The 24,220-nt window shown below is 49.1% G+C and overlaps 1 protein-coding gene across 1 annotated transcript in view; it reads left to right on the plus strand.

The window, feature by feature from the left end:
* The first annotated feature begins 4,820 nt into the window (after nt 1–4,820).
* Grin2a (glutamate ionotropic receptor NMDA type subunit 2A) overlaps nt 4,821–24,220 on the plus strand; it is a 398,907-nt gene continuing 379,507 nt past the window's right edge. The window contains exon 1 of the mRNA XM_051167318.1: nt 4,821–5,252. Within this exon, the coding sequence (XP_051023275.1) occupies nt 4,839–5,252 (414 nt within the window). The 5' untranslated portion in view covers nt 4,821–4,838. The remainder of the gene's footprint in view (nt 5,253–24,220) is intronic.

Genomic DNA, 24,220 nt, shown 5'->3' on the forward strand with positions numbered 1-24,220 from the left:
AGTGCATGGCCCCGCTTCTAGGATTTTGATGAAATAAAGTGGCTGTAAGTATGAAGATTAAAAAAAAAAAAAGATTTTATTTTTACTTTTAATTGTGTGTATATATGTGTGTGTGTGTGGTTGTGGGTTTGTGTCCCTGAGTGCAATGCTCAAGGAGTCCAGAAGAGGGCGTTAGGTCCTCTGGAGTTGGAGTCACAGGTGCTTATGAGCTGCCTCACATGGGTGCTAGTAACCGAACCCCTGTCTTTTGCAAGAGGTGGAACCAACTCTCTAGTGTAGCATGGTAATTTTAAAAGCCCCAGAGCCTACAACGCATGTCCACCTGTAGGGGACTGGACACAAACTGTGGTTATTCATACATAAAGCTAGCCGTTCCGTGATTGCAAACAAACAGGGACAAGGGATATAGCTCCATGGGAAAAATTACTAACCACACAAGCCTGATCACCAGAATCCTGTCCTGGGAATCTATGTAAAAAGCCAGATGTGAGGGTATTAACCTGGAATATTAACACTTTTCCTGTGAGATGGGAGGCAGAGACAAGAGTGCACCCCCCCCTTGAAGCTTGCCCTTCAGCTAGCCTGAAATACACAGCAGCAGACTATAAGAGAGATTCTGCCTCAGTAAGGTGGAAGCGGAAGTGACTTCTGAAAATTGACCTCTGACCTCCACATGCCATGGCATGTGACTCCCCCATAAATAAATATTTTTTAAAAAATACAAAAAAGCTACCAACACAGGCAGCAAAATGGGTGAAACTTTGAGTCATTAGTTTTAGTTAAACAAACAAACAAAGTGACTAGTGGATTCCATTTATAGGAAGCTAACAGAAGCGACAAAACTGCTGCATAGCATTTCAAATGAAGATTGCAGTTTCTACCACTGAGGCCCATCCTTAGCCCCGTTTTTTTACTTTGTAGGTTGAAGCAAGGTTTCACTAAGCTGTCCAGGCTGGCCTTGAACTCAGTCTGCAGCCCAGACAAATCTTGAACTTCAAGCCCTTCCCGTGTGGCAGTCTCCCAAGTGGCCATGCCACTAGGCCTGGCTTTAGCTTTGAGGGCTTTATACTTCAGCTGTTTGCTTATTTGCTAGTTACCTTTTGGAAGTGGGGTCCTATGCTGCTCAGGCGCTGCAGGTGTGCACTTCTCTGAGGTGTCATTAGGCACCACTGGAGCTTAAGACCTTTCTCCCAAGGGAAGAAAGGCAGAGGTAGGCCTTTGAAAGGATATAGGCAACTACCCAAAGGTCAAGTGTACACATCTAACAGCGAGCTTCATGCTCACTCGCTAGACTTAGAGCCCGCCAGTTTTCACATCCCAGGCTCCTGGCTCATCCTTTCTGGTGACTTATAAATGGCAACCACAGGGCCACTTTTGTCTGGTACAACTTAGAGAAAAAGAGCAGCAAGTGAGTGTGTGCGCGCGCAAACGTGTGTGTGTGTGTGTGTGTGTGTGTGTGTGTGTGTGTTGTGTATGCGCGCGAGTATGCGCGTCCATACGCGGGGAGAGAATGTATAGGTTTTTGCTTTTAGGCTCCTTGCTCCCTGACATCAGAGTGGGTTCCCATACCAGGGTGGTGAGACATTGAGAGAAGCATCGGAGCAGACTCTCTGGGCGGGTGTGTGCGTGTCGGCGTGCCTTGCGTGGAGCAGGGATTGCTGCACCCAGCGCGAGGCACCGGAGGAGGAGGAGGAGGAAGCAGAGATCTGAATAATTGATTCTTCAGCAGCACCAGACGTCCGGGAGCGGGCGAGAGCGTGGTTTCAGCACCAAGGTTGCGCGCCACCGCAGCCCCCCCATCTCCCCCCGCCTCCCCCCCGCACCAGCCAGACACCTAGGTCGGCCTTGCTCGCTGCCGCCGTGCGCTCTAGAGGAGGGTGGCCGCGCTCCGCGTCGCCGCCTGGGGACTGCGGGGTCTGCCTCGGCCCGCCTCCGGGGTGGGCGGCTGCAGGCGGACGGGAGCTCCAAACAACGTCGGATTGCGCGGGGGTTGCTGCGTTGCGTCTCGATGGCTGAGAACAAGTCCTAAGTTGGTGTGGTGGGTGCTTCTGCCTTCCTCTATCCTCCTAGGCGACCGCGGCAGAAGCGCGCCCCAGGATCTTGGCTTCTCCAGTGCTGTGAACCGCGGTGGCCAGGCACTCTCCTGGGCTCCCGTTGGCCAAGTGAGGGACTGGACGCCCAGCGCGGAGCTGGCCCCGCAGCAAAGGGCCCAGAGGGAGCTGCGGTCCTCCGCCCGCGCCCTTCTCGGCCAGGGACCGCGGGGATCCCCGGCCACACGCGCGCGCGCATTCCCACACTCACTCTCTCTCACACACACTCACTGCACGCCAAGCAGGAGCTGGGCTGCGGAGAGGGTGTCCAGGCGCGCTCAGAGGACCCGGCAGGTGCTGTCCGGAGTGGAGCAGAAAGCTGGGCCAGGGCTCTAGGAGAAAGGATTCCGGGGTGCTGTGCCAGAGCATGGGACCAGATGAGCTCTGAGAGTCGTGGCCGCAGCAATCAGCCCTGGAGATGACCAGGGGTGGCCACTGCTGAGAACTATGTGGAGAGAGGCTGCGGTGAGTGCTGGCGCGGGACGCGGAGCCTGGGTGGGCCCTGCAAGAAGCAGGTGGGGGAGGTCTGGATAGGAGGGGGCGGCAGGACGCACAAGAGGGTCGCTACGTGGGAGTGATCACACCTCCCTCGGGGATCCGGGACCGCGGGAGCCCGCGTCCTTCCCTCCCCCTCTTCTCCTCCCGGCTCGTCGCAAACTCAGCCAGCGCCCCCTCCTTCCCTCCTCTTCCCCCCACCTCGTCCCCCCACCGCGCGCGGCTCAGCAGCTTCTAGTCGCACAACTCCCAGTAGCCGGCGCCCAGGTGGTGGTAGGGGGTGAGGGTGGAGGTTCCCAATAAGCTTCTTGTGGGTGGCCAACCTGGGGCTTCCACTCTCCGGTGCGTCCCTGAGAGGAGCCCCGATTATCAACCACAGGGACTGAAGATCCGCACCGAGGGTGCTATTGGCACCAAGCTCCTGCTCCTTTTCTGGTCGAGCCCCCAGGGTACATAAGGGGGCTGTGAGCACTGCAGACTGCATCCCCCCCCCGCCCCACCTTCCCCCGCACTGGTGGGCTGACCCTGCCTCTCCATCTCTTCTCCGCCCCGTTAGAGCCCTGCTGCAGAGCCTCCGGCTGGGATAGCCGCCCCCCGTGGGGGTGATGCGGACAGCGCGGGACAGCCAAGGGAGCGCGCGGGGGCCGCAGCATGCGGGAACCCGCTAAACCTGGTGGCTGCTGAGGCGGCCGAGATGCTCGTGCGCGCAGCACGCCCCATTGCATCCTCCACCTTCTCCGGCTACAGGTATGTCCTGGTTGGTGATACTGGCTCCCTGGGCCTAGGAGGAGATAGGCTCAACCGGTGAAGAGAGTGGAGGAGAGGGTTTTGAAGGGAGAGGGGGTGAAACGAGCAAGCAAGAGAAATCCGGAACGAGAAATCTGGAGAGGGAGAGTCCGGTGGTGAGGCGTTGGAGGAGCACCAGGTGGCGCTGCGGCCTTGCACTCCAGCTTGCTCACCCTAAAATCCTAGGACTGGAGTTTGCCCCAACTTCCCCCGGGTGCAACAACACCTGGGCCGAGGGGCGCGCGCTTGCACACGCGTGCACGACCGTGCAGGCATTTGCTGGCAAGCACCGCTGTGCACCTGGCACAGTGCTTGTGTGCGCACCGCCTGAGGACGTTTTAAAACTCCAGCTGGCCGTGGGCATCTCTCCGGCGGCCTGGAGATATGCACAGAAAAGCGCGCGTGTCTGTTAGCATGTGCAGCCCACTGCCCACGTTCATCTAAGATTTGGCTCCAGGGTCTGCAGTGGAAAGGCAAGGGAGGAGCTGTATACTCCTCGTCCATCTGAGAGCTTTTTGGGACCCTACCCCCTACCCCCGCACGTTCTTTGCTAGCTCCCACGCGCTGGCCCGCTCGCGGGGGCTGGGGGACGGCATCCCTACTCTCCAAAATTCTGCATTTTACACTGCGTTAGAGACTGTATTGCTTCTGTGCATCCCTGTGTAGGGGGGGGATCCTGGGGTGGCTTTCCTGAGGGGAAATCGGCTCATGGCCTCTTCCAGCGAGGTGGTGGTGGTGGGTCTGGCCTCCAGTTACCCCAGCACCTGTGAGCCTGGGGTCACAGATAGCGTCCTCACTTTCAAGCGCTTGGTGTATCTCCTGCCGGGGAGGAGCGGGATCTGCAGCGGGTGGGTGCCACTGATGGCCGAGGTCTGTGGTGCACTGGGATAGCTCTCAGGGGGTGGGGTCAGTTAACCATCTAGGGACGCAATAGACTCAGGCTGCGGTATGCAGGCACCGCCTCTCACGCTGGGGCTGGTGGAGAGTTCTGTGCGCTTGAGCAGGGGGGCGGGGTCGATAACTTGGTCCATGCACCTGGGGAGGAAGAGGGTTGCAGAGAGGGCTTGTTCTGGGCGTCTGTTTGCGGGTGGTGGAGAGGTTCATGTCTCTCTGGGAGGTCAGGAGCTGTGGTCTGCACCAAATTTGGGGAATCTTGTATGGGATTTGGACCCAGTTGGGGCTGGGGGAAGCGGCTGGAGACAAGAGAGAAGGAAGCAGGATGCCAGGATAAGCTTGGTGACAGGGATGGAGAAACAACTTGGATTGGAGTAGCACATGGTGGTGGACATGGGTCGAGGAATGTGCCTGGCATCCAGTGAGTGACAAAAGCAGCCAGTGCTGGGGCTCGGTTTCACACTTGCCTCCTAGAGCGGGTGCTGGGGCAGTCATTCCTGTTACCAGGGCCCCTCACTGACCGCCACCTGTCTCTTGCTCTCTTCCACCTTACAGGGACCCTAAGTGGCGACCATGGGCAGACTGGGCTACTGGATCTTGCTGGTACTGCCGGCCCTTCTGGTCTGGAGCGGTCCGGCGCAGGACGCGGCGGCGGAGAAGGGTCCCCCAGCGCTGAACATTGCGGTGCTCCTGGGTCACAGCCACGACGTGACCGAGCGCGAACTTCGAAATCTGTGGGGCCCGGAGCAGGCAACCGGCTTGCCCCTGGACGTGAACGTGGTGGCGTTACTGATGAATCGTACTGACCCTAAGAGCCTCATCACTCACGTGTGCGACCTCATGTCCGGGGCCCGCATCCATGGCCTCGTGTTTGGAGACGACACCGACCAGGAGGCTGTGGCTCAGATGCTGGATTTTATCTCCTCACAGACTTTCATCCCCATCTTGGGCATTCACGGGGGTGCATCTATGATCATGGCTGACAAGGTAAGGCCATGAGGAGTGGACTGCCAGGATCCTGGAGAGGCAGATTATACAAATGGCAGTAACCACGGGGGCTTAGGGCGCCCCTAGCATCTGCTCACGTGAAAGCAGGTTAAGTGACCTCTGGCCTTTCTGAGAATCGCGCTGTGTCTCTCTAGCCCAGACATGATGGAAACACCGTTTGCTTTTGGTTGTGAAGACGGGGTACTCAGACGCGCTTTGGTGTGCCAGGAGGAGCAGAGAAAATACACAAATAGAATTGGGGTGGAGATGGAATGCTTGGAGATTTTCAGATAGCTCAGAGGCATGGCACGCATGGGGCACTTGGATCGATATGGCTTTATTCCTATTGTCAGTTGGGCCAGAAACTCCATTTTCTTTGTTTTGGTAAAGTGATTAAAACTACTTTTAAAAATTACTAAGGATGGGTATATGAGGTTTTTAGAAAAAACGTAAGAGGGGACAGATTGGTGCTTAAGTAGACTTACAGACAGCAGCAGGAGGCTCTAACCCTGGGGCTGGAGGCCTGTGGGCAAAGCTCTGCCTCTAGGGAGGAGGAGTGAGTTCCCGGAAGTAATTGGAGGCCCTGGGTGTCGGAGGGCATGAGGTTCCCTTTGGTAGCTCCTGTGTGGGCTGACAACTTCATTACAGGGCTTCCAAAGATAACCAAATGGAAGGCTCTGGGAGCTGGGCCCTGATATGAAAGTTGAACTTCAGAAACGAGGGAAATGTGTCTGACTTTCTTGGCTGTCTTTGGACAAGAGTTCTTTGATTTGGAGAAGAGATGGGAGAGGCTTGGAGGTTGAGGGGCATGTCAGGAGAGCTTGCTATGCGGAAGTTAAGAGAGGAAAGAAAGTTGGAAGTAAACTGAGAGAAAAAGAGGAGCTAGTGAGTTAGTAAGCCATACCTCAAAGAAGCCTCAGGAAGGCTGGGAGGGAAGGGCTGGCCGTACTTGTATTAAGTGGGGTCTGCAAAGGGCCTTAGAGTTACTAGAACACCCCCGCGACTCTCAGACAAAGTGGCTGAGGCACAGAGGTGTTAGAAGACCTCCCCAAGACCACACAGTGGGTGATGAAAACAGAGACCTGTTTTTCTGGGCTCAAGCTGTGACCCATGGCAACCAAACCTAACCTTTAACACTATCTGTCCTTGTTTAAGAGGGACAAGGTATGTGTTTCATCACATACGAGGTAGGGAACCATGGGGGAGGGCGGTGAATCAGCTTAGAGCTAGGCTTGCGCAGTTGAGAAGAGGCACCAAGAAAGAACATGGCGGCTCCTGTTTGGTAGAGGGGAAAGGGGATTAGATTGTGAAATCTAACTACTATGACTGACGTTCCTTTTCAAAGTTTTGGTTATAGAAGCAAACACATAAAAATGAATAGGTATAGCAGGGCACGTAAAAAAATATAGGTTAAAAAGGCACACAGCTTTTTATTTTATTTTAGTTTTTTAAAATTTTTTATTTTTGGAGACAGAGTTTCTCTGTGTAGCCGTGGCTGTCCTGGACTCACTTTGTAGACCAGGCTGACCTCAAACTCACAGAGATCTGCCTGCCTCTGCACAACCCGGACCCCCCTCATCCCTGAAAGTTCTAAGATTACAGGTGTGTGCCTAGCTTAAGGCACCCACTTTTGATCCCAGCATTCAAGAGACAGATGTCTGTGAGTTCCAGGCCAGCTTGGGCTGCGCAGTGAAAGTCATCAGAGAACTTTGTTCCCATGTGACCTGGGAAGGTGGTTTGAGGTTGGGTGTGTTATGTAGCTCTCTGGCTCTTTCTTCTGACTATGAGGTGACAAGTGTATGGGATAGGCTCTCATTTCCAGTACGGGTGGGAATGTGGGTTCAGAGAGATTCCCCCCAATATGAGCACTCCTTGGCATGCTATGAACTTGACCACCAAGGAACCTTGATTCATAAAATGGTGGTCTCTGTCTGTCTGTCTAGCCCAGCCACTGTGCCTCCCTTGAAAGAGAGTTTTGAGAAGTCAGGGGAATGGGTGACTGTGTTGTTTTTTCTCTTGGGAGGGAAAGTGCTTTTTGGAGACACGATAAAAGTGCCCTTAGGTGAGCAGAAGAGTAAGGGAGGAAAGGACCCAGGGAGTGGCAAGGTGACTGGGAGGGACATTTCTAGAGAAGACAAGATTAGAGCGCTTGAAGAGCAAGAGCAACCAGAGGGACAGAAGCGTCCATTGTTGGAGCACATCAGAGGGCCCCAGGGCTTCTCACTGAGCTGGCGCTTTCCAGAAGTGGCCTAGGAGAGACTTCCGCAGCTCTGATTGTGTCAGAAATGGAGGGAGATGAGTCAGGATGGCAGGGAGTCACTGAAGTGGGGAGATACACCACCGGGCATGTGTGTAGAGGAGGTGATGTGGAGAGGAGCGGGCTTGGAGGGTGGTGCTTGGAGAAAACCCGGATGTGGTTAGAGAGGAAAGAAGTTTTCCTGAGCCACAAACAGCCTTCCCTTCATTAGGAATGCACGTGTTTGGTGAGTCTCTTTATCACCTGCTTAGGTAACTGCTTAATGTTCCGTGGATTTTATTTAGATTTATAGAACCTGTCATGGGTTGTTGTCTAAAACTGCCTTGCTTAGGTGTGCTGATGGTATTGTGACCAGAAAGCCTCAACTTCCCCAAGACTGACAAGCCCCACAAGGGGATTCCAGCTGGAGACTGTCACCCAGAAAATGTCACACCTATGTTGTTTTCACTTCTGATTCTTCTGACTTGACAGCATGATAACAGTCAGTTGATTATCAGTCAGAAGTAACACACACAAACACACGCGCGCGCGCACAACACACACACAAACACACGCGCGCACGCACATGCACACACACATGCACGCGCACACACACGCGCACACACATGCACGCACACACACGCGCGCGCACGCACACACACGCACACACGCACGCACACACACACGCCCGCACATGCACATGCACACACACACGCACACGCACATACACACACACGTTCACACATGCATGCACACACTCAAGCTTTCAGGCACACATCACTTTTTACTTTTCTCTCAGTCTACTTGACCCTTGAACAAAGTTTATAATAGTGGTTTCTCAACCTTCCTAAATCTGTGACAGTTCCTCATACTGTGGCGACCTCTGGCCATAAAACTATTTCATTTCTACTTCATAACTGTAATTTTGCTACTGTTATGAATCGTAATGTGAATATCTGTGCATTTGAATGGTCTCAGGCCGCCCGTAGGAAAGGGTCACTCAGGGTCTACCTTCAGGTTGAGAGCCACCGCTTTATACTAAGTGCAGTGGTGTCAGGGGACAGGTGTTTGAGGTGCTAATCTAAGTTACCTTGGAGGTGCTGATTGGTCTGTGTCAGTGGGTGGTCTTGCAAGCTCATTAAGTTGGTGGTGAGCACTCAGCTTGGGTAGATGAAGTTCTGATCTCACATTGTCCAGGAGAGACAGACTCATGCTGCATAGGAAACCAAGCCAGTTGGTTAGACCTTGCATCTGCTCCCCATCCTTGCACGCGCCTCCTTCCCTTGGCCCCTGGTAGAAAGGCTGGGTTCATGTTTTTCCTACATCATCTGCCCATGCCAGTCACCATATGGATTTTGCTCGGTATATTTATTTTTAATTATTTATTATAAGATTAAAAAACGACTTATTTAATGTTTTGCCAGGATCCATCATGAATATTCACCACACGTGTGCCCATTGGATCCCTAGGACAGGGATAATGGGTGGTTGTGAGCTGCCATATGGGTGCTGGGAATAGAACTTGGCTCCTCTGCAAGAGCAACAAGTGCTCCTAACTGCTGAGCCATCTCTTCAGCCCGTGTGTGTGTGTGTGTGTGTGTGTGTGTGTGTGTAGCAGCATGTGGGAGCCAGAGGAGCCTTGAGTATTGTTCCTCATGGGCCATCAACCTCCTCCACCTAGAATGTAAGCCTTTGAGGGCAGATTAAAAAAAAAGTGTTCATGTGTGTATGTGTTTTGAACTAATAAATTCTCCTCCACAGACACTATAAAAATAATGTCTTTTCATTGTAGAGCACTTAGAAGGTACATTAAAGTTTAAGGAAGAAAATAACAAGCTCGCTGTAAATTTTATCAGCGGGATTAACCGTGGCAACACGTGCGTGCGTTTCTTCTAGGAACAGTTTGAAAGGCTATAATTTCAGAATTATACTATTTTTATATTACTATTTTTTTGTAGCCTATACAAAAAGTCTGAGTTTTTTTTCCAGAAGACTAAAGTGTCTTTAGTTCTGGAAAACTCCTTGGCCTGTCTGCTGGATACTTCCTCCCTTGTCTTCTTGGTTATTTGCACTATTTTGAATTGTCCTTTCTTTATTTCATACACATGTAACTCTATGCAGTAGTTTCTCAACCAACTCTCCTGATACTATTTATGTATATTTGTGAGCTTATTTTCAGAGCAAATATATTTTATTTTTAATTCAAATGGAATTACGTCACTTCCTTTCCTTCCTCCAACCCTTGCCAGTTACCTTCCCCCAAGACTTTCCCATACGCTATTTAAAATTGCTAGCTTCCTTTACTTAGATTATATTTGTTCCGTGTGTGTATGTGTGTGTGTGTGTGTGTGTGTGTGTGTGTACAAGTGTATATAAACAGAGTCTGTTGAGTCAGTTTTGTGGTTTGTGTGTTTATGGTTGACCACCCTGTATGGACAACCAATAAGGCAGGTCACCAGGGCCTGATGAACCCCTGGAGTCCTGTCAAGGAAGACCTCAGCTTTCTAATCCTCCTGCCTCTACACACCAATGCTGAGATTCTATGCACTTGAGACAATGTCCGGTTTATGGGATGCTGGGGCGCTGTGAAAGCTAGGCAAGCACTCTGCCTGCCGAACTACAGCCCCAGTCCCAGAGTTTCCTGTGCCTCCTATCTGTAAAGGAACGTGCTTTTATTTATTCATTTCCCCTGCATTGTCGGAGATAAAAGCCAGGGCCTCACCTGTGCTGGGTGAGCGCTCTCCCACCAAGCTGCATCCTCAGGCCTTGGGCACATGTTTCTAAACCAGAATCTCCATCAACAGCTCAGTCAGGAGCTTTCTTCTTTCTCTTCACGCTTGATAGTGCAGGCTGGACCCATCTGTGCTGGTGACTTCCTCATGGCTCCTTGACACAGGCCGGGGCCTCCTGAGATGCAGCTTTTGGGGGTTAGTGCAGATGTCGTGGCCCCGTAGGTGTTAACACCTGCACTCACATGGTTGATGCTGGACCTATCTCCCAGTGGATCACATGGCTTCCATCTTCCTCCTTGAAACTGTGGCGCTTGCCTCTTCCCTTTTCTTTCTTCTTTAGTCCCTTTTTCTGGTGTTGGGGGTGGAATCTGTGAATATGTGGCTTGCTCTCTGCCACTGAGATGCACCCTGGTTTCAGCTCTAGTCTTCCAGGGCGTGCATTTTTAGGGACTCCTCCGTATCTTTTGTTTTTAATTAACTAGTTTTTTTTTTTTTTTGCATGTTTGTGTGCGTGTGACTGTGTATGTGTGTGTCTTTGTGTGTGTGTGCCTGTGTGCTATGCATTCACGTGGAGGTCAGAGGACAACTTTCTGTGAGTCAGTTCTCTCTTTGCACCTTTTTTCTGCCACAGTGCCTATCCCATGATAGTGACACTCCAGCTTCTGTTTGCATCTCCTTTCTCTCTCTGCTCCTTAGCTTCTTGCAGGAGGGCTGGGATATCTTCTGTGCACACTAGGCTTCTTACGTGGTTCCGGGAGTGGGGGGGGGGGGGCGTGGAGCTCAGGCCCTCAGGATGTGGCAAAGCCTTTACCTGCTGAACCATCTCCCAGGACCAGTCCTCTGTACTTTAGGTCTTTGATTTCTTGTTTTCTTTATTCCTAAGCAATACAATATAAATTAAAAGCACGGAAGAGTCCTGAACAAATTTTGTGTCTTAGGGGCTGCAGAAGGAAAAGACTTCCCTCTGGTTTTGAGCTAGTTTTATTTCCCAACCTGCTTTTATGTTTTTGAAACTTGATTATATATTCTTGGGATTTTTTTTTCCTTGTAGTGAACTTAGGTTTGATTTTAAATGGCTGCAGAGTGTTCAGACCATGGTCAGGGGAGCTGTTCCTGGATCCCCCCCCCCACATCAGGGGAGCTGCTTCTGCATCCCCCACATCTGCTAGATGGTCACTTTGGGCCATGGTGTGCCTGCCTGGATCCTGCCCTTTGCTTTGGTTACTTGATACATGTTTGCAGATTGAATGAATCAAGTCATTGGTTCTGCCTCCAGCTCGCTGCAGCTTCCGGGCAGACAAACATATCACGGTATGTTTCAGTGCTCTTTTTGTTTCCTAGGTGTGGACTGATTTCATACATGTGTGCCAACTCTTTTTCTCTCTTTAACAGGAGCTAATTACTAGTATCCTGGGGACTAGCATGAATTAGGGGTTGCACATGAACTCCCCTGGAGTTGTGCTAAATGACAGCTCAGTGGTAGGTGGGGGAGGCTGGTGCTCTTGCAACCTGGCAGATCCCGAGTTGTGTGTGAGTGATGTGCTTTCCCATGAAACACATAAGGCTCAGGGAAAGGGCAGACATGCAGATCTGAGGAGCCCACTCAGCGGCTGCTGCTGCATAGGCAGGGAACTGGGGAGGGAGGGTGGCAGGCCCAGCTCTAGCTGCATGGAGAAGGCATGTCAGAGGCAGCCATCCACTGCCTCCCACACAAATCACCAGGGAGCAGCAGGCAGCCTCTCAGAAGGCGTGACTAACTGTTCAAGTGTTCCTCGGCTCTTGGGGAATGGCTTTGACCCTTCATGGCTGTGGTCTTATGCTTGAAGGGCTGGGTTAGTTTTCATTCTGGTAGCCCCAGATGGAAAAGACTGCTCTAGACAGAGTGAACGGGAAAAGAGATGCAGGGATGAGAGGGGCAAATAGGAAGGAATCTTAGGTCTGCTATGAGCGATAGTCAGTGGCGTCTACTGACTCATCTTGCACCGAGGCCATCACATAAACGGAGTGGTTATCGGGCCATTAGCTGGGTGGTTTGTTGCACCCACACCCCCACAGCCTTTATCGGTCCAATTTCAATTAGTTAACAACACTTTAAAGTTTAAATCATAGCTTAAAAAAAAAAAATCTAAGGCCTGGCCACACTGCCACTTCTCCATGGCAACTGTTGGCTGAAGAGAAGTCATCCTCTCCAACTGTCGTCTTTTGACGATATAGTCTCTGTCTGTTGTCTGTTTCCTGATTTGTAGTGAAGTTGGTTCTGAATGCATTGGGAACCGAGACCTCTGATGCTTATGAGGAAAATAGCTATACCTTGTTAATATTTCCTTTTTCCCTCCTTTCCTTCCTTCCTTCCCTCCTTCCTTCCTTCCTTTCTTCCTTCCTTCCTTCTTTCTTTCGTTCCTTCCCTCCTTTCCATTTTCCTTTTCTCTATGTACATGTGCATGCCCATGAGGGTTCATGTATTTGTATAGTCATGTGCAAAGGCCCAGGGAGCCTGTCCGACAGTCTGGCCTAGTGCTCTACCACCTCGACAGGCTACTCGCCTGAGACAAGGTCTCTTGCTGAATCTGGAGCTCACATTTTGGCTCAACTAGAGGGTCATTAAGTCACATTGGGCCTCTTGTCTCTCTGTCTACTCGCAGTGCGTGGGTTACAGGTGCTATTAGTTGGGCGCTAGGGGCCCAAGCTCAGGTCCTCGTCTTACACAGCAAGTGCTCTTGCCCACTGGGCCATCCCTCCCCAGGGGTTCCTCTGAATGCCCTTTATGCTCTGTATGCTCAGCGTGTATGTGCTGTCATACTGCTGCCAGTGTTAATCTCCAGAGACATTTGCCTAGCCGGATGCAGGCCATTTGGCCCTATCCTCGCCACCCTCTGAGTGCTGCTGCCAAGGAGCTTGAGTTGGAGAATCTCAGAAAACCCTGGGCCAAGAGTCTGAGGGCCTGAATTCCATCCCCACAAACTCGTGTGGCCCTGGGATAACCCCTCACCATTCTCAATCTCCTGCTTTCCTTTGGCGAAATGAAAGTCTGGCTGACATCATCCCTAAGACCCCTTCTAGCTCTGAAAAATTTTTTTTTTTTGCCTTCAAGAGAAGACTGGCAAGAAGTTTACCAAGATATGAATAGTGATATTGCAGGCCGAAGAGTGCCTGTCTTTACTGTTTTACAGAATGTGATGGTTGAATAGTTGTGTGTTGGCTCTTGGGTTAGATAACCCAGGCTTAAATTTAGGCCCCACCACTTGGCAGCTGGCAAATGCAAAGGCCATTAAAGAATGTGCTGCCTTGTCTTTATCCGCAAAATGGGTGTATCCATTGTTTTTCTGTCACTGTGATAAAAATACCATTATCAAAAGCAATTTATTTTCACTCAGTGATTCTACAGGGACAGAGTTCATCATGGTTGTGAGGCATGGTAACAGCTATGCTTTCCTGGTGGTGAAAACAGGAAGCTGGCTCAGCACCTTTTCATGCACACACAGGAAGGAGAGAGAGAGAGAGAGAGAGAGAGAGAGAGAGAGAGAGAGAGAGGCAGAGAGAGAGAGACAGAGAGAGAGCGAGAGGCAGAGAGAGAGAGAGACAGAGAGAGAGAGAGAGAGAGAGAGAGAGAGAGAGAGAGAGAGAGAGAGAGAGAGAGAACACCAGGAGTAACTTCCTCCAGCAGGGCTCCACCTTCTAACAGTATCTCAACCTTTCCAAAGTGCTTCACCAACTGGGGATCAAGTGTTCAAATACTGGAGTCTGTGGGGGACAAACTGCCACACTGGGACAATGTTAGCTCCTGGTTCTGGCGATTTAGAGTGTTCAGTGAAGTCATGGGTACCGACTGCCTCTGGTGAGTGCCTGGCTCATCCTGAGGACTCTTAAGACACAGCACACAGTGTTTACACTTGTAATAATTATTTTTTTCACCAACGTGCATATTTAGCAACTACAAATAGGGGATTAAAAGTGATGTGAGGTTCTAAAGATATTTCCTCTGAGAAATTGGAGCTGAGCCCTTAGAAAACTAAGAGGCCAACATGGCATGAACTGTTCTTTCTCTAGGGGCCAGCCAGGCCCTGACTCTGCCCTCTTAGAACTCAGTGTGAGCTTTGCCCTGGTGTGGGAAACAAAGACGCCCACTTCATGATAAGAGCACTTGAGACTCACAGTAAGTAGGGCCAAACCAGCTAAGACTGGCCAATGCTCTGGCTGGTTCCGAACCTTTCAGTAACAAGCTCCACAGCCTTCCCTCTTGGGCCCAATCTTGCTGCCCCACCCCCCACCCCCCTGTGCCCAGTCTTATCTTTATCTTTCCCTTTTTCCAGCATGGTTGTTCTTTTCTCAACAAAACCCATGCCTATGGGCTCACGTCTATGCTTTATATTTTGCTTATTTTAAAGCCTGTTAGGGATATGACCTTGCGTCTGCCTGTCTTCAGGATTTCTTAGCTGTTGATAATTTTCTCCAAACTTTTGGTTCCGGTATGGAAGGGCTGTAGAGTTGGGGTGCCCAGGAGCAGCTGAGGCTGTCAGGGGTCATTTATGTCTGGAAAGAAGCTGGCTTGAGGCCCCTCTGAAAATGAACCATCAGATTCTTCCTCTGTTCTGCACCACCCCAAAACTGGTAAACCGGAAGTGAGGTGTGGGTGATACAGAGGCAGCTGAAAGAGGAGATGATCTCTTTGACCTTTGCACTAAATGACTCCCCCGCTGGACCGTATGTTTTCACTGGGCATCAGGCCTTGCACTGTAGAACATTGCATATATTTTCCCATGTAACCGTGCCAGGGAGTAATGAGTCAGTGGGAGCCTGGGCAACCTGGCAGCACCAGGAACATTTGTTTGAATCTCCTCTATGTTGAGATGAGGAAATGTTCCGGGGCTGCAGGCTTTGCTGAGGACCACATGGCTGCAATGTGGGTCTACCGTGCTTTATTTTTTTCACCTATTTTATTTCCCTTCTGATGCATGATTGTGCTCAGTGGGGTTTGGGGACTCGTGTCAACCCAGAAGACTGCCAAGCTTTATTATGGACAACTGAGTTTTAAACATATTTTGGGTTTCTTGTTTTGCATTGTGAAGATGCTGGTAATGAAATTAAAATGCAAACTCTTTTAAGAAATTGAAATGATGGACTTACGCTGTAGTCTGTACTGCAGGGACCACCTCCCCAGATTTATTGATATATAACTGATAAATGAAAGTTCTGTATTTGAGGTGTACACATGATCCTTCCATATCCGTATACTTGGTGAAATGTACAGTCAAGCCAATGACAGGCCCCTCTCTTTACACTTAACATTATTGTTATTATTATTAGTAGTAGTAATTTTTGTGTGGAATTAACTCACCTTTACTTCCAGCAAATCCAACATCTTAAAATTTTAATAACTTGCCTGCTTATCTATCTAACTATCTATCTATCTATCTATCTATCTATCTATCTATCTCTCTATTTAACTATCTATCTATTTATTGTATGTATGTGCATGGGCATGGATAGGCCGTGGCATACTTGTGGCGGTCAGAAGACAACTGCTGAACTTGTGGAAATCACTTCGTTCTTTCTACCATGTGGGTCCCAGGGATCAAACTCAGGCCGCCAGACATGGCAGTGAGTGCCTGTCTTTACCTGCTGAGCCATTGTGAGCATTCTTGCTGCCCTTTTTTTTTTTTTATTAGCTACGGACACCACGAAGGATAATACTAAGTCTCTGGAATATATTCAGCTTAGAAGTGAAAGCCGAAGCCTTTGACCAACATCTTCCATGGAGTTAAGAAGAATTTGCACTATTTTGGGAAAGGGAGAAGATGGCTTTTCAGCTCACTGGGAGAGGAACTTTGCAGGACCACAAACACTGGACCGGACTCCTAGATGCATTGTTCAGCACGCAGGATTTTAAAAACGTATAAACTCTAGCTGCTTGTAACGGCATACACCTGTAATTCCAGCACTTGAGAGGTAGAGGCAGGGAGATGAATTTCAGATTTATCCTCTGTGACCCAAGGAGTTAGGGGCTAGCCCAGGCTGCATGTGAACCAGCCTGTGCTACATGGGACCATATCTCAAATAAATCAAAACAAACAAACAACAAAATCCAAGCAAAACAACAATAATAAAATCCCAAACCAAGAAAACAAGACCCCCAAATAGTTAAAGAGGTTCTAAGCAGTGATCCATCTTTTAAATGAACAGGGCCTTATTTCTCAAAGTATGATGTCAAAGAAAAGAGAATGGCGCCATCATACATTGCAATTGCTGTAAGTAACAGAGTATTTCTTCCGTAATGACTTACTTCCTTAAGACGTCCAGCACTTCTATTTGCTATGGAGCCCCACATCTAAATGAGTGAAATAACATCCCATAAAGGACTCTCAGGTCCTGGTTATCTCTACTTTGCTTTCCGTTGGCTCCTCTTACTTACAAGATAGTTGCCTGATTCTACCCTTACAGCTCTGAGGTTACAGGTTTGTGGGTGCTGAGGATTTGAACTCAGGTCTTTGTGCTTGCACAGCGATTGTTACACAGAGGATTAGCTCCCCAGCCTCAGTGACTTCTAGGCAGACTCTCACTCTGAGGCCCAGTCTGGTGGTGAAAGTGCAGTTTTCTTGTTTCAACATCCTGTGCTGGGCTTGTAGGCCTACACTAGCTAACTCAGAATCTGCCCCACACGGTCTTCTGAGAACAGGCGACAGTTACCCCAGTGACAATTGTTTCTGTTAGCAGTGTTGGCAGAACCACCTGAACACTACAGCCACCCTGCCCTTCACCACCATAGACACTGGTATCAGCACAGTTGTGTTAGTTCCAGAGGGCGATTTTCTACCTTGAGCTATTGCACTGTGTGCCAAGGAGGTGCCGTCAGCGTTGTGCAGGATATAAAGGGAATGTCTGAAGAGTCTCAGAGAAGGCATTTAGGGGGCTTCAACTGAGGAAGGGAGGTCTGGGGGGAGGGCAGATTTGAGAGACATGTTCAGATGCCCTGTGGCCTGTTGCAGGGTGGAAGGTTTTAATCTTCATCTTTTTGTTGTTGTTCCGTGTGGAGATGGAGCTGAGGGTAAATTAAAGGCTGGAGTTTCAGCTTGAGGCGAGGAATATGATATGCATTGGCTATTAGGGCTTATAGAACCAGAAGCCCCTGTCAGGGTGTGGCTCAGCCACAGTGACTGACTGTCAGGGATGAGGGAGAAGCCAGGGCTGGGCCACCTCTAAAAATTGTGTATTTTTTCATTATATTCATTTATTTATAATGTATGCATGCATGTGTGGGTGGGAGGATGCCGTTGGAGGTTAGGGTACAACCTGTGGGAGTCGTTTCTCTCAGTATTGTATGGGTCCAGGGAGTACGTTCAGGCCATCACGCTTGATGCAAGTGCCTTTGTTTTCTGAGCCTCTGGCCTGCCCTTGTTCAGATGCTCTGCACCACTCAAGCCCTTCATCTGCTTTTAAATCCCAGAGCCCTGGTGCTTTAGGGCTTGGGGTCTGGCAGAAAACAATGCACTCCCTCCCTTTCTCCCCATGTGGGAGTGAGTCGGTGGAGATTGGCTGGCATGGGGAGGAAGTAATGAGCCCTGCGTCCTCACTTTGAAGCCCAGAGGACATATTCGATTGGAAAAGGAGGAAACTTATGTATGTCTTGACCCAGCTGGCTCACAGACAGGGCAATGGGCAGGTTGGTGGCACCGTATTCGCCAGTGGAAACAATGTTTTGGGTGATTAACTCCCAGTTATCTGTAAGTGGGCATTTCTGTAACTGCTTTCATTTAATCAGTATTTACTTACATATATTCATAGTTTCACTCTTAATATAGTAATATGCTTATATTCTAGGGACAGATCCATTCTGATTTTCCCAGTTGTCAAATCATAATCATCACCATCATCACCACCACCATCATCATCATCATCATCGCCATCATCGCCATCATCACCATCATCACCATCATCACTCCACCTTCTCTTCTTCCAGTTGTAGTCCCTGTGTAGCAAAGGAAGGCAGGGTAGGAACTCTGGGCAGGGGCCTGGAGGCAGAGCTGAAACAGAAGCCGTGGAAGGGCACATTTACTGGTTTGTCTCTCACAGCTTGCTCGGCCTGCTCTCGTCTATCACCCAGGACCACCTGCTCAGGGGCGACTCCACCCCTGATCCTCTGGACCCCTCACACATCAACCACTAATTAAGGGAAAGCCCCACAGGCTTTGCATAGTTTTATAGAGGCATTTTCTCAATTGTGGTTTCCTCTTCACAGAAAACTCTTCACTTGAGTCAGGTTGACAAAAACAGGAAGTACTTGGCTCACAGGGTCATTCAGAGCTTAATCTAGTCTGTGGTGATGTGGGTGAGATCTGTGGACCACTTCATGCTCTAGGGAAGGCTCCTGGAGTTCTCGTACGCACTGTTACCTCCTGCACATGATGACAACAGGTACAGTTTCAGGGATTCGTAGACCCTCTGATGCCCACAGCCCTTCCGGGGACTGATCCACAGTGCCCTTCTCTTCCCTTGTGGTCTCCCCTTCTGCACTTCCAATTATTCAGTCAATTGTAGTTTGAGAGCTGCAAATGGAAAATTCCAGAAATAAACAACACATGTTTAACATCACATGCTGTCCTGAATGGTGGTGATGAAACCTGTATTCTCTTGTTTTGTACGTTCTGGGTAGAAACAAGCCATTTGTCCACTGTCTCCATGCCTGTGTGCTACCTACACGCTAGTTATTCTGTAGTTTTTGTTTTCGTTGTTATCATCATCACCTGAGCATCTGTTTTGTGTGTGAATAAGAGAGAATGGGAGAGATAATCAAAATTATATAAATTATGCTGTAGAGTATTGCCATGTGCCCCATTTCATTTAGTTATTGTTGCTGGTCTCTTATTGTTTCTAAAGTAAAACTTAAATTTTATTATAGGTATGTACATATAAGGAAAATGCATAGTATATTAGGGCTTGTTACCATGTACAGAGTTCAGCGCTATTCATGACTTCAGGTACCTCCTGAATGACTTGACTGTGTCCCCTCAGATAAGTGGGGACTACTGCGTTAATTGCACTATTAACGTTTTCAATTCTTATAGTTTAAAAATGTTTATTATTTTCATTTTAATGGGCATGTGTGCATACCTATATATGTGTACCATGTGTGTGTACTACCTTTGGATGCCTGAAGGAGGCATAGAATCTGGAGTTACAGGTAGCCTGAGGCCCCTGTGTAGATGCTGGGAATCGAACTTAGATTTCTGCTGAAGTAGTAAGTGTCCTTAGCTGCTGAGCCATGTCTCCAGTCCACTTCAGTTTTGCAACTGCACTTTGGGGGAAAATGTCTGTGCACATGTGATACTGTCTGCTTTGATATAACCCATAACCTGCTTGGTGGAGACCTAGAAGTCCAGGCCAGGATCGTGTGACCATTACGGTGGCCCACGGGCTATGGCGAGGTGCGGGGTAGGGGCTGTTGGGTCTAGGAGTCTCTGAGTGTGTTAGAGTCAGACTGAGGAACTGATGCCAAGCAGGCAGCTGTTCCCCGAGGGTCACCTTCTGCTATACCCAAGGATGTGCAGCAGGCAGAGAAGGCTGATTATAGAGGACTGGAAGCCAGTTTCCAGTCAAAGCCTTTCTCCTCTATTAACCCACTTCTCAAGGCTATCAGGAACGAATGACACTTGATAGCTCCTGAGTTTTCCTTGGGATGACATTTCTTCCAACCAAAAAGAGTTTGGCTGCTGCCTTCTGTTATTACAAATGGCTGAGCGTCTCTCTCTCCGTCTTCTCTCTTCAAATTAGGATTGCTCAGCCTGAGGCATAAGCAGTACTTACAATATGGCCTCATCCTGTCTTGTATGCCTGGAGTCTGAGACCGGGGAAGGTTCAACTCTGCTGAGAGATTCCCTGTAGAGATTTCTGTAAGGCCAGAGGATGCAATGTCAGTTTCCAGGTGACACATTTTCCTTATGTCACAAGCCAGGCACGTGACACCCTCCAGCAGACTTTGAAAATGGCCTTGAGAAGACAAAAGCTTCTAGTTAGATCATTGCTTTAGTAAGTGGACATTGGTTTTGCTTTAGTTAGTCGGCACTAATTTTTCCTCTGCTCCTTTCTTTCTTTCTCTCCGTCTGTCCCTCCCTTCCTTTCTCTCCTTCCTCTCCCTTCACCTTCTTTCCCTCTCTTCCTTTCCTCACTCATCCTCTTCCCCTCTCCCCATTCCCTCCCTCCCTTCTTTCCTGTTTAGTGATATTAAAACATATTTTTCCATCAGGGACAGATGCATTATAGAAGCAGAGAGGGCAGAATGATGTGTCCCACACAGCTATTCTCGTTCCACCTGCGCCGTCCCCTGCTCTTTCTGCTCCCTCACAGCACATCACATCAAAGCTGACCTGGGCATCATGGCCTCCTCTGCCGACAGCTGAGAGTGCCCCTCACAGTGATGGGAGCTTTAAGTGCTAACCATTCCTTTCTCCCCTCAGGATAGGATCCAGGATCCAGGCCTTAAGCAAGCTAAGCAAATGTCCTACCACTGAGCTATCTCTCAAGCCGAGTGCAGCTAAAGCTCAAATTGCACTGTCAGCCATGGTTCTCAAATAGAGCCACCAGGACTAGAACTTTGGAGGCCGAGGCAGGCGAATCAAGAATTCCAGGCCAGCCTAGGTTGAACAGCCAGGGCCAGTTTCAGAAACATATACTAGAGCAACCTGTCCCTCCAAGCTAGGACACAAAAGAAAGTCCCCATAACCAGCTAAGATAATAATCAAATCAAATGCAGGCATATCGTGCCATTCAGAGAAGTACAAAGACAATACATGTTGTTTAAATGCCACCATTTACAGACAGTTGTTACCACTTTGCTACCTTGCTTTCTAGTCTTCCCCCTTAGACCGCATATGCACACACATGTCCGCATGTATAGTTGTGCAAATACCAGGCCGGGCAGAATAACAATCTGCTCGAGGCAAGATGGAAACTGGCTTCAGCGTGCCTCAGTAGCCAGTGTTGGTTCAAACTTCTAGAGTCTGACACTGGGCAGGTTATTTTAGGCACAGTACAATTTGGATAGAAGTTTCCTGGTGTAACACAGTCCTGTGTGCACAATGAGGCATAACGGCATTGGAATTCTTCTCAGAGTACACGTCCCCTCTTCCATGAAGGGCCTGGGGAGGATCTGGTCTCAGCCATACAGAGAACACAGATGCCATCTGGGCTATTAGGCACTTCCAGTCTTTATGGCCTGGCCCTAGGTGACAGGGGTCACCTAGGCTATGGGCCACCTCCATTCCCAGCATTCTGGGTGGAAGATGGGTTCTGTATCTCTTCCTTTGAGGTGACAACCCTGTGAGCATGAGGAAGGACCTTCGTGCTCCTGGCATATACACAGTTACAGACTTTCCTAGATTGTAATTTTTCTCATGCCAATTTCAAATTACACACACACACACACACGTATATGCATGCATACATACATACATACATGTGTGTGTGCACGTGCGTGTGTTGGAGGCCAGAGGAAGGTGTTTGATACCCAAGAACTGGAGGCTCCAGGCAGCAGGGCGCTGCATGACATGGGTGCTGCCCTACTCAGGTCCTTTGTTAGAGCAGAATGTATTCTTAGTGGCTGAGCTGGCTCTCCAGGCCCCAAATAAGAATCTGCTCATTGTTTTCCAGAAAACTTGAAGTGCTGGACATTTCATATCCATTAGTGATGCCTTAAAGCCCCTGTCATCCAACTCATGAGCGCTTGAAGTAAAAAACATTTCTAATTGGCCAGATGAAAATGTTATCTTATGATTTTAATTTGCTTTTCTGACACCTGCTGTGACATGTATTTTTCATTTAGTCTCAGTTTTTTTTTACATTCCCTGGGTGTTTCGTGTTTCAGCCTCTTTGATATTTCCTATTGTGTCAATGGAAAAAAAAACCTCTGAGATAATGATGGACTCTAATATAAACCACAGTGAAATAGCTTCAAGTTTTAAAAACTAATAAATACTTTGAAGGCTGCCAGGGGCTTCTGTGGCTGCCCACCCTTAGTCACGAGATTTTTGCCCAGCTCTTGTCACTGCATCCACACGGTTTCTAAATTTGTTGTAAAAATGGATGGCTTCCCAGCAGAGAATCATCTGTGGAGCTTGACAGGAGGCCAGGTAAGGAGTCATGTCCGAGTGGATCTGAGGGGGGCTCAGATCACAGGCCTTGTGGCAGACCGTGGGGATGTGTGTCCTCTATGGTGTGCCTTTCACTGGAAAGTCACAGAAAGGCTGTGCGAGGGACCTTCCAATGGGAGCAGCTGTATCCTGTGGTACTCTGTACTGGTGCATGTGTGTGTGTGTGTGTGTGTGTGTGTGTGTGTGTGTGTGTGTGTGTGATGTGTGCACATGTGCATGCAGGTGCCATAAATGTAGGTGTATGCTCACCTGGAGACTGAAAGTTGATGTCAGGTATCTTCCTCAGTCCCTCTTCCTCTTAAGTTTTGAGATAGAATCTCTCACTGAACCTGGAGCTTGGCGATTTGGCTAGGTTTCTTGACCAACAGGCTTCAGGGGTCTGCCCGTTTCTGTTTTCCTCAGTGCGGAGATGACAGGCATATGCCATCATGTCTGGCTGTTATGTGGGGGCTGGGAGTCTGAACTCAGGTCCTCGTGCTTGTAAAGCAAGGACTTTACTTACCCTGTTATTCCTCCTCCCCCGAAGTAAGCTTAAAGTAATAGCAGCAGGTGAGATAGGGGTTGAGTTTACCAGCATGACAAATACAGTATTGGACAGTGTGATTATAGGCCAGTCAGACAGGACACTTCAGTTGCCAAATCCCAGAGCCCATGCTGTGTCAGGTGCGAGTCTTCCAGTGTCCAGGGACAGGCAAAGTCTGTAGACAGTTGCCGTAGAAACCAAAGTATTTTATTAGTTTATTTCTTTTCAGTGCCGAGAATCAAATCCCAGGCCTTGTGCATGTGAGGCAAGTGCTCTACCACTGGGCCACGCCTCCAGCCCTTGGTTTTCTGACATGAGGTTTTGCTATGTAGTCCAGGCTTGCCTTAAAGTTGAGATCCACTTGCTTCTGCCTCCTGGGTTCTGGGTTGACAGATGTGTGCCATTCTGCCAGCATTCTAGCATCTTCAGAACCAATCCTGGGGGCTGGAGAGATGGCTCAGTGGTTAGGAGCAATGTCTGCCCTTCCAGAGGTCCTGAGTTCAATTCCCAGCAGCCACATCTATAATGTGATTTGATGCCCTCTTCAGGCATGCAGGTGTACATGCAGAGAGACCACTCATATACATAGAATAAGTAAATAAATCTTTTTATAAAGAACCAATCATATGGGTGTAGGATGAGGATGATATTGAAGGCTTTGTGTCCTTTATGCTGGTGTGTATGCAGGAAGACAGCCAAGGACCTACAATGGCTGTGTTAGCTCTCTCCACTCTTACACAGTTGAGAACCTCTTTCCTGGGGAATGGTCCCATACACAGCAGATGCGGCTTTCCACAGACAAATGTAATACAGACACATCCACAGGTCAATCCAACACAGACAGTCCATCATGGAGACTTCCCTTCCAGCTGATTGTAGACTGTGTCAAGTTGATAATTAGAACCAACCATTGAATGGAAAGGTTAGGCTGAACATCTATCTAGCCCATGGGATGGCATTCCTCTCTTTCCAATGACTTGTCCTGGAATGCCCTCACAAACACCATGTTTGTTACTTTTCTATTGCTGTGCCAAAACACTATGACAAAGGAAACTTAAAAAAATCAAAGCTTTGATTTGGGATTCGTGGTTCCAGAGGGTTAGCCTCCATGAGCATCATGGTGAGAGCATGGCAGCAAGCAGGCACAGTAGTGCTGGAGCAGCAGCTGGGCGCTCACATCTTGATCCAGGGTCATATCCAGGATGCCTGTGATACGGAACCCGGAAGGTTCAATGTCCGCAAAAGGTCTTAGGGTACTGTAGCATGTACAAGTAAGCTATGCAAACGTTCCCTCTGTAGATGACTTATATACAGTATCCATACAACACAAATGTATA

Source organism: Acomys russatus, chromosome 25 (assembly GCF_903995435.1).
Source record: "Acomys russatus chromosome 25, mAcoRus1.1, whole genome shotgun sequence".
Taxonomy (NCBI): domain Eukaryota; kingdom Metazoa; phylum Chordata; class Mammalia; order Rodentia; family Muridae; genus Acomys; species Acomys russatus.